The following is a 10,891-nucleotide window of genomic DNA, read 5'->3' as shown; positions in this document are numbered from 1 at the left end:
CAATATGGGATGATCCTCGCTATCAGGCTAACATATCCGAGAAACAAGGAGAGACGCAAGAACAGTCGTCAGCTCCTCCGAATCTCGATGTTTCTGTTCATCGAGAAAATGTGACAAACTATACTTGCACTATGGCAAAGCCAAATTATACGTGCGCAGCTTTCAAAATACAGTCAAATTACCCTTGTAATGACAAGACGCCCCGAGAAGAGCAGCGCTTAGGTTTACATATAGACGTGGCCGGCACCGAAGCAACATCGGCGTCGCCTCCACACATCGCGACCCCCCAGCGAATAGCTTTTGAGCGCATTGCTAAGAGATTGTCTCTTCTCTTCTGCCTAGCATCCATATACAACTCTAGCGGGAACCCGACATCCCAGAGGTTAATGCACCTTCAGCCTGACATCGAACGTTGTTTCTTTACCTTCCCTGTTCTTTGCAGCGTAGTTTTCCGCGAGCTTGCTCTCCAGCACGACTCCAGGGCTCTAGTCATACTCCATCACTTCTATCAAGCCGCACGTACTCTGCTTACCAGCTCGACATCTTGGTGGGCCCGCCAAAGGAGCCGCGTCGTCGAGTCTTTAATTCTACAAGACTTGGCATCGAGGGGGCTGCAAACGTGTGTCTTGGGAGAAGCTGGGGACAGTGAACCAAACTGATAATCACAACCTGATTACCTGCTCTTATGAGTCAAGCTGCTTCTACCATGACGTCGAAGATATATGGGTAAAAGATGTGGTGTTACCTAGAGTTCGTCCGTGGGGAATCCCTAACGATAAGTTCCATAACTGGATACTTAAGGTAATATCGTGTTGCCGTGACTTGTAGTCAAAGTAGTAAGCCTGTTTCTCTTTCAACTTTGACCGTATGAGTATCCTATCTACCTTTTTCCATAACTTAAACAACGACTCCTAAATTTGTGCCCCCCGCCCCCTAAATGGACTTTGAGTCATTCATCTCTAATATGACTTCCAGCACACCGTGCTTTCATTTCCTTCTTCCCCATCAGAGCACAAGCACAGCATTGAGAGCCTTAGCTAACAATGAGCTAGCGATATGGCATCATCTAGATATTTCAATGCAAGCTAGTCTAGATCTTCCTCGACGGAGGCTTTCTACGTACGGTATATTTGCCGATCTTGAACTTTAGGCTAAATCATTTCGCGGCCACGACTTCACTTACTCTCCCACTCTTTCCGTACCCGACGTAGTAACACGGAAGCTATATCGCACAATAGACAAGCTCATCCACCGGAAGACTTGAGTGTGTTCCTGATGAACCTAAGGTGGGATAATCATTGCCAGAATAAATACCACCTACCTCCAGCACTTTGGTAATGTAACTCGACATCCTTGTCTTCTAGCGATCACATCTCTTCCAACATCGTACCCGTATCTATTGTCAAAAAGTGCTTTCTAGCGAACGGTCATTTACAATACCTCAAAGGCAGCATTACTCATTATTCATGATGCTATTCCAACATTTTGCAGTTGCGCTGCTCACCGCAGTCACCTCAGCCAGCCCCGTATCTCCGCGGCAGTCATCGGGACCCGGCACGACACTGCAGTCGGGATGGTACTGGGTTCGCGCGGTAGCCTCGCCCAATTTCCACAAATACCTCCAGACAAAGCCAGCCAATGCGCCGGGCACGGCCATCCTAGAGAGCTACAAGACGGCGGGGCAATACAATGTCAAGGAAGGGCAGCTAGTAGCCAACCTAGGCGAAGGGGGCGCGCCGCTATATTTACATGTCGAGAAGCCAGCAGACCTAGCGAACCCGCCGCGAACACTAGCCACCTCGTTTAACACGACCGAGAATACATTTGGCACTTTCGTCTTCCAAGGAGACGCCCTTACTTGGAGCGTCCCGGACATCAACCGTCAGAACCTGGCTGCTTGGCTTGTCTGCAAAGACCAGGCGCTATTTATCAATACCGGCGCCTACGGCTATCAAACCCCTAGTGGATGCTCGGATCAGACTGTAAGAGATTCCTTTGTTCTCTCCCGACATCTCAATTCGTCCTGTTGTAACACGGAAAGTGGCGTACTGACAAAATGACAGATACATTACTATAACGATGCGCATGCGAATGAGTAATACATAGCCTGTCGAATTGAGTAATAGCAGGCATCTGTATATACCTAAGTATCGAGCTGGAGTATAGTGGTATGCATCGTCAATATATTATATTTAGGATCAATGGCGTTGTGAATTTATGGTATTTAATACTACCAAAGGTTCTTCATTAGCATTAATATAGCATATTGAACCTATCCAGTTATGACAAGCCTTGCTACTCGATAGGTAGGGCGTGGTTAACAATATCCCAATGTGCACCTAATCCTACACGTCTGAACTGCTGTGCTGAATTTTGAATAATGTTACACATATAGGAGTACTATTACACGCAAGCACAATCTAACCTAGCTAAGTCTTTGTTTAACTAAGTCACTCCAGAGTAGTGGATTATCAACTATCAATAGCTAGTAGGTAATGTGTGATATGTGATACTTTGACATAATCTCCTTTCATATTGTAAATTGAATCCAAGAGCCTCTTGTTCTATGCAAAGGCGCCTCAGCTATATGACGAGGTGAAACTCAAAGAAAACAGGTGACAATACTATTATCACCTAGCCAAACAAAAGGTGTCAAAGGTTACCTGCACAAGGAAAATAAGCACCAAGGAAGCAAACAATAGTGATACACGCGGGTTGGATCTTGACCTTGTAACTCCGACTGCGAGATAATGGATTGACATAAACAAAACGGACAAGGTAACTAAAGGGATTTCGACATCAGGGTCAAATGTCTTTAGAACTCGATTCTATTCAATACCGAGAGCTTCGAATAAATTTCTCGCGGCCATGTTTCCTCTTCCATTACTCTCCCGACACTCGAGCTCTATTATACTCTATCATTTGTAAGGTCTTTACTTCTGGCTTCTCAACAGGCATACATCTTTCCCAATCACTAAGAAGTAGCCTGTTTATTCCTTAGCTGGACTTCTAAGGAACAATCTCGAGGAATCCCACGATACTAGACCCGACACGTTCCAGCGCACGTTCGAATCTACTACCATGCGTTTATGGGTAAACCCCCAGGAGCTCTTTATGGAGTTGCTCCCGGAGATATGGGAGCGGAACTATTTGCCGTTCTACAGACGCATTTTTGCTGGCCTCCACCTCATTATAACGACGTACTTCCATCTCCTGATGGGATTCTTAGACGAGGAATTCGAACCGGTCGTAATATTCTCACAGCGAATAGCGGTTATCTCGCGACAAGTCTTTTCCGTGCTAGCTGAGCTGGCACACCGCATCATATACAATTACGTAGAGCTATCCGCAGCTATACGCCAGCATGCGCTCTCCATTCTCCTAATTTTTCTGCGCACGGTGGACAGTGAACTATACCGGGTCATGCACGCCGTAATAGACATACTGATGATCGCCCTGCATATAGGCTTTTGGTTGCTGTGTCTATATTCGTTAATAGAGAGACCAATCGATTCCGATGCGATACCGCAACCAGATCCGCTGAGCTGGGCCGCGGAGAATCGTATCAGTCAATATTTCCATAACGCGGGACGGCAGGGAGATAAGTTGCGGTGGAGGCATACGGCGGATGGAAAAGTTGTAGGGATACCAAATTATATTTTTAGTTAATTCATTGGTTTAGCGTAACGTGCGAAACGTAGGCATCTTTGCTTGGTAAAAGGTAGGAATGGGGGTATATATATTAGGTATATGTAAATAGATATCAAAATGTTTTCCGGATTGACGAGGAGATCAAACGCCGGTCCCATGCTATGCGATATGCCGTAATTTTGGAGCCGTATGAAATGCTGTACCATGTCTCATATGCGTCGTTTATTTCGTGTCTAGAGGCCCATCTCCTCGTCGCTATCCTCGGCTCCTTCGCCATTAGCCCTTTCTTCTTCCTCTTCCCTCCTACTCGCCTCGGCACTCGCGCCTAGCTTCCTCACACCTTCGACGACGCCTAACACAAAGCCCCTGCTTTCAGCTAGTTCCATAGCTCCGACACCTCGCAACTTGAGTACACCGCCGCCTTCTAGATGTACGGTACTACTGCGCATTTTCGCCGCACGCACCTCTTGTAGATCCCGCAGTAACGTCCGGACCTCGGCAGCGTTAGGTATATCGTCAGCGGCGTGCGCAAGTAGCGTCTCTGAAAGCTCCAGCCAGTGGTAGGGTAGGTAGCCTGAAGGGGCCTCCTGCGTACACGAGGGGAGAAAGGGCGGCGACAGTAACATGTCCCCCGGCTTCAACTCAAACGAAGATTGTGCGTATGGCCTCGCGCCGCCTCTGCCATCGGACCTCATAGGCGGTGGTGGAGGTGGGGAGAATGCTACGGGGTCTATGTTGGTTTCGTAATGGATGATATCCTTAAGCGAATCTGGATATAGCCAAGGTGGTGCGACGATATTCGCACGCCGTTGCTTCTTAAGTAAAATCGCAAGCCATAGAGGAATCTGAGCACGATGTGGTGGACGTAAAGCTGGAGTTTTGCCCTATATAATGGGATTATTCGGTGTTAGTAGAGCTACTTGATGATGGCGATAGGGATGACGATGGTGATAGCGATGGCGATGGCGGGGTGGTGGGGTTAAATTATTTGAAATATTTGAAATATTTACACTAAGTAACGGAATTGACTCAAGTCTTTGACGAGGAACAACCGTAACCATTTCCATTTCGCAGAGGAAAGCTACTTCTGTTGGCACAAGGCCAGGTGGTAGTGGGAGGGCCATATTATTGTTTAATTAAAGGAATTGGTAAGGCTTCACTATGAAGCAAGGCCATAAAAGAAACGCGACAATGATATTGAAAGTGACGCGCTTTCAGACACTTGATTAATCAATTTAATTAATTAGATATGATTGTGGCGGTACGGATCCGTATGGCGGTGCAGAATTGTGGCAGTTTCTTTTTTTTTTTTCTCGCGTTGGTGAAAGGTTCTTCTATTTAATTAAGTAACTCTAACCATATAGTAAAATTTTCTTAAAAAAATAGCAAAATCAATTTCATATAAAATAAGCCGATATAATACCACCTACCTAATTTATATTAAAATTAATATTATTTTTTAATAAATCTATAATTTTATATAATTGTATTTAATTAAATTTAAATAAATAAATAAAATAAAATAAAATAAAATAAATAAATAAATAAAAATTAATTTATTTATAATTAAATTTAATATAAATTTATATATTTAATTAAAATAATAATATAAAGGTTAAAACTATTAATTTAATTAATTATATTAATTTAACCATTAATTTTATTATTTTATAAATTATTAAAAAAATATAATAAATATTTATTATTATTAAATTATAAATTATTAAAGCTATTAAAAAAGTTTTAAAAATTACTATTAATAACTTTATAAACTTTATAATCCATAAAAATTGGATATAATATTAAGTTTTATTAACGTTAAAATTAATAATAAAAATATTATATATTATTATATATATTATTATTATTAAAACAGTTATATTATTAAAGTTATTATTTATTAATTTATTATATTTAATTAATTTTATTAATTTTAAATTAATATAATTAAATTAGTAATAATAGTTTTTTATTAGTTAACTTTTATTTTATGCTTTTATTAATATTAAATAAGTTTTATATTTAAAATTAAAATTTTATTATATAATAATATTTAATAATTATTATAATTAATTTATTTTAAAATTTAATTTTAAAGCTTTGGGATTATATTAAATTTATATTTTTTAAAATTAATAAAAATAATTTTATTTAAATTTTATTATAACGTTTTAAAAAGTAATTTTTTGGGATATATTTTTTAACGTTTGTAATTTTAAAATGCTTTAAAATTTTAAATTTTTAAATTTTTTATTTTATTTTTAATTAAATTTAATTTATTATTAAAATAAAATTACTAATATTTCTTAATATTAGTTATTTTAAAAATTTATAATTTAATTAAATAATATTATTATAACGCCAAATTAAATAGTTTTAATATATTAACTTATATTACCGTTATATTTATTTTAAAATTTTAAGAAATATATAATATAATATATTACAAAATATTTTTATTTAATAATATTTAAAAAGGTTTTAAAATTTAATTATTTAAAACTTTAATTTATATATAATTTTATAATTAATATAAATTTTATATATTAAATTATATAATATATTAAAGTTATAATAATAATATTTAATATAACATTTTAAATGTTTATATATTGTTTTAAATTAATTAATCGTTATAATTTTATAATTATATATTTAAGATATAATAAATTTATAATATTAATCGCATTAAAAAAAATAATATTAAATTAAATAATTAATAAGTATTATATAAAAAATTAATTAATAAAAAAAACCTTAAAAATATAAAATTTATAAAATAATTAAAAAAATAAAATTTATATACCTTATTATTTTCCCAATTAAATAAATAATAAATTAATAAAAAATTTTATTTTAATATATAAATCTTATAATTAATTAATTTTACTTAAAATATTATAAAATTTTTTAATATTAAAAATTAAAAATATTATAATTATATATATTTTTATTTAAAATAATTATATTATAATATTTTATTATATTTAAATTAAAATAATAATTAAAATAATAAAAATAAATATTAATAAATTATATTTAATAATCTTTAAATCTTAAATTAATTTAATTTGTTTTTAAAAAAAAAAGTATTATTTATATATTTAACGTTAAAATTTCTTTTTTAATAAAGTTTATATAATTTAAAATATTACCTTTATATTTACGTAAATAATAACCTTTTAAACTTTCATAAATCTTTCTTAAATATCAAACCATTTTTTTATATTAAAAACTTTTTTTTAAAACTATAAAAAAAAGATTTTAACTTTAATATTAACAGTATTTTTATTAATTTTTAATTTATTTTTAGTTTTTTTAAAATTTTTATTACTTTTATCATTTTTATTATTTTTATTGTTAATAAACTTTTTATATAAAAAAAGATTTAAATTAAGTTAATCATCGTTTAAAATTATTTTATCGTTAATAATGTATTTTTTATTAACTTTAAATAATAAATTACTTACTATTACCGTTAATTTAACCTATTTTTTAATAATATAATAAATAATGTTTTTTATAATATATTATATACACAATTATTATAATAACAATATAAACGTTAAATTAATAACTTTTTTAAATACCTTTAAAAAATCATTTAATATTACAATAAACTTTTAAATTTTATATTATATTTATAACTTATTTAAACATTTTAATTACTATATAAAATTAGTTTTAACTTTATTTAAAATAAGGTTAAAAATAACGTAAAAATTAATATATAATAAAATAATATTAATAATATTTAATAATAACATATTAAATCAATTAACTTATATTATATATAAATTAATATAAAATATAAAATAAAATTATTAAATAAAATTATTAACATTATTTTATATATATTATTAAATAATAAAATTTTAAAGTTATATTATTATATATTAATATACCATTTAAAAATTTAAAATAAATAAATTACCTTTTTAATTATTAAATTTATATTAACTTTATAATTAATATTATAAATTTTTTTATATTATTACAACTTTTTTATTAATAATTAAATATTTATAAACTTTTTTTATATTTATTTTTAAAATTATTACTTAATATTTAAAATATTATAAAATGTAATAATAATATTTTTATTACAAATTATTATAAATAATTTATTATTATTAATATTTAAATTAAAAAAATTATTAAGGTTAACTTTAAACCCAATTTTTATATAAAATTTTAAATTATTAAATTTAAAATTATTATTTAATAAATAATAAATAATATTATTTATAATTAAAAAATCCGTTTTTAATAACTATAAAATAATAATATTAAAGTTATATTTATTTTATAAAAATTATTAATATTTAATATTAATTAAATTAAGGTTTAATTTATAATTATAAATATTATTTTTAACAATAATAAATTAAATATTACATTTTTTATTATATAATATTATAGTTTTATAAAAATAGTTATATTTGCGTAAAATTTACTAATAATTACAGTTAATATAATTATTTAGCTACTTTAAATAATTATATAAATATTAATAATAATAAATATAATAATTTTTATTAAATTTATTTTTTTTAAATTTTATTTTTAAAATTTTAATAATAAATATATTAAATCTTTATTAATTAATAATATTATAAAAGATTTTATTAGCTATTTTATATAACGTAAACAGGGTTTATAAATTGTATTAAAATAGTAATACCTTTTTTTTAAAACTTTTTTTAAAGTTTTTTTATAAATAAAATTTAAGAATTTAATTAAAAAATTTAAATAATTTAAAATTAAAAAAGTTAAATTGGTAATATTAATTTAAAGCCTTATATAATAAAATAGGGTTTTAATTAATAAAATAATTATAATAAGTTTTAAAAGGATTATTAATATTAATTAAATAAATAATATATTTTATTTATTTATTTATTTATTATTATTATTATTTTAAAAAGTTGCGATAATTTTAAAATAAATATATATAATTTATAATCACATAAAATTATAAATTTATTAAAAAATAATGCTAATCCCAATATAAATTAGGTAGGTAGTATTATATTGGCTTATTTTACGTAAAATTGATTTTGCTATATTTTTAGGAGAATTTTACTGTGTAGTTAAAGTTACTTTATTTAATTCATTACATAAAAAAGCCACTTCTTTTTCATTACGTATTAGAATTATTTATTTAACGTCTCCGCGAAGAACAAGGGATTAGACAATCTATTATTTTAAAGTTTCTAAACCATCTAAATAATATCCCCCCTAATATTGTACCATCTTTAACCGAAGATTCTACTACTTCCTAGAGCAGCGGGATTGTTGAATCGCAGGTCAATGTTCAAAGAAGAAATTTGCTTAATCTCATCGTCACTCAGGTCGAAGGAGCAGCACTCAAGGTTCTGCTTCAGCCGCTCGACGCTGTTCGATTTAGGGATAACAATGATGTTGCGCTGAGTACACCATCGAAGCAGAACCTGTCCGGGAGATTTGCCGTGCTTCGCTGCGACGCTCTTCACTACATCCGTCTCGAATAGAGGCTTAATCTCCTTGGCAGTAGCATTGCCCAACTCGATAAAGCTCTGCGGGCCAAATGTCGAGTAACCGGTTACGGCAATGTTGTTCTCTTGTGCTAGGGCGATAAGGCCGGGCTGCGTTAGGTACGGGTGATGCTCGATCTGCAAGACGCTCGGATGGATCTTCGCATACGACAGCAAGTCATAGATTAGCTGAGGCTGGAAGTTTGATATGCCGATACTCCTAATGAAGCCATTGGGGTTCTCCTTAGTCTGAACCATATCCTCTAGAGCCTTCCAGGTCTCTGAGATTGGCACCTTTTCCAACGGAGTGACTTTAGTCTGCTCTTTATCAGACCAGAAGCAGGGAAAGCGGATCTTGTCGAAAGGGATAAACTCTAGCGCGATGGGGAAGTGGATCAAGAATAGGTCCAAGTATCCCAAACCCCACGCCTCGTTCTCTAGCTTAGCCATCTCGAATGCATGTTCGCGAGCGTGGTAATTGTTCCATAACTTGGAAGTAATGAATACGTCTTCTCGCTTCACGATGCCCTCTTCGATGGCTCTCCGTACACCCTTACCGGCCTCGGCGCTGTTCGTGTAATCCCAAGCGCCATCAATGTGTCTATAGCCTAACTTGATAGCATTATAAACTACCGAGGAGCGAGCTAGGTGTCAGCGACCGATAGGCCTACATATAGAACAATTTTTGAAAGGCTACAGGAGACATACCTTGATCAGCACAGGTATCGTTCGGCACCTTCCAAATACCAAAGCCAACTAGGGGCATTTCCTGTTCCTATTAGCCTCGGCCCACAGAAGCAGAGGGGGGTCACGTACATAGCCAGAGGCCAGTTTTACGGTGGGCGTCTTCGTTGCCATAGTTAACAAGGGATTGGTAGGTTATTTCTTGATATTAAAGGGAGAAGAGTCTAGGAGACACGTCCAAGGAGGTGAGAGGGTTCAGTTATATACCACAGAAGGCGTTGAATTTCACTTTGAAGCTTCTCCACCGATAGTTTTAGCTATTGAGTTCGCGATGAGGGGTTGGGTAGCTGAGGGGCAATGAATCCATGTCTATTACACAATGACGTTAGGTTTTTTTTGTATAGTCTTACGGCTTCTGTGGGGCCCGACTCTTCCACTTAACTATTTAGGATGGCGCGCCGGTCTTCAGGCCTCTCCTCCGTAGGCCCGGCACAGCTTTCCCCTTGCAGCAAATATGCAAAAACCCCCTCCCTCAGTCACACGCCGCAATGAAAAGAAGCCGATAAGGTACGGTGCTGACTAGTATGAAGCTAGGTACCTACGGTATACACTGTAAGACGTATTATATTTTAGGATAGGTATGTACCTTCTACGTAAACTATGCAATATAAACCAACGAGGAAGGCCTGCAAAGTTAAATCTTAGACAGTGTAGTAACGTGGTCAAGCTGATTTAATTATATCTTCACGATTATACATCGTCAAGTAGCGTAGTTGGTTTATATAAATATAAAGACTCCAATCCATTGAATTAGTCCATATGGTTGGTGACTTTACAGATCAACTGCAACTACATCAACTAGGCTAGTAAATCGTTGACCTTGTTGGTCTACCAAGGCCAAATCGGGAAGTTTCCTTTAATATCATTGGCTATTCTTAATTCTTAGTGTCATTTCGTAAGACACGCACGCGAAAACTGTCCCCAAGGGTCGATTAAAATCGAGGTTCGCTTTCTTAAGTAAGATATCTACCACTCCCCGG

At 32.9% G+C, this 10,891-nt stretch overlaps 3 protein-coding genes across 3 annotated transcripts; 1 reads left to right on the top strand and 2 right to left on the bottom strand.

Annotated features, from left to right (window-relative positions):
- Positions 1-1,469: 1,469 nt before the first annotated feature.
- On the top strand, positions 1,470-2,099 carry GL218_03571 (uncharacterized protein; the record flags this gene model as incomplete). The annotated part of the gene is made up of 2 exons (XM_033580141.1): positions 1,470-1,982; positions 2,064-2,099. The coding sequence occupies 2 exons, from the start codon at positions 1,470-1,472 to the stop codon at positions 2,097-2,099; spliced, it is 549 nt and encodes a 182-aa protein (XP_033436438.1).
- Positions 2,100-3,884: 1,785 nt separating this feature from the next.
- On the bottom strand, positions 3,885-4,775 carry GL218_03570 (DNA replication complex GINS protein PSF2; the record flags this gene model as incomplete). Its single annotated transcript, XM_033580140.1, has 2 exons — positions 3,885-4,535; positions 4,662-4,775. 2 exons carry the CDS (start codon positions 4,773-4,775, stop codon positions 3,885-3,887), a joined length of 765 nt encoding a protein of 254 aa, XP_033436439.1.
- Positions 4,776-8,909: 4,134 nt separating this feature from the next.
- GL218_03569 (NAD(P)H-dependent pentose reductase) lies at positions 8,910-10,025 on the bottom strand (the record flags this gene model as incomplete). Its single annotated transcript, XM_033580139.1, has 3 exons — positions 8,910-9,796; positions 9,876-9,936; positions 9,984-10,025. 3 exons carry the CDS (start codon positions 10,023-10,025, stop codon positions 8,910-8,912), a joined length of 990 nt encoding a protein of 329 aa, XP_033437246.1.
- Between the last annotated feature and the right edge of the window lie 866 nt (positions 10,026-10,891).

The sequence above is a fragment of the Daldinia childiae genome, assembly GCF_008694065.1.
Source record: "Daldinia childiae strain JS-1345 chromosome Unknown Scaffold3, whole genome shotgun sequence".
NCBI classification, from domain to species: Eukaryota; Fungi; Ascomycota; class Sordariomycetes; order Xylariales; family Hypoxylaceae; genus Daldinia; species Daldinia childiae.
Note: the sequence above shows the minus strand (reverse complement) of the source record. Positions and strands in the feature narration are given on the sequence as shown.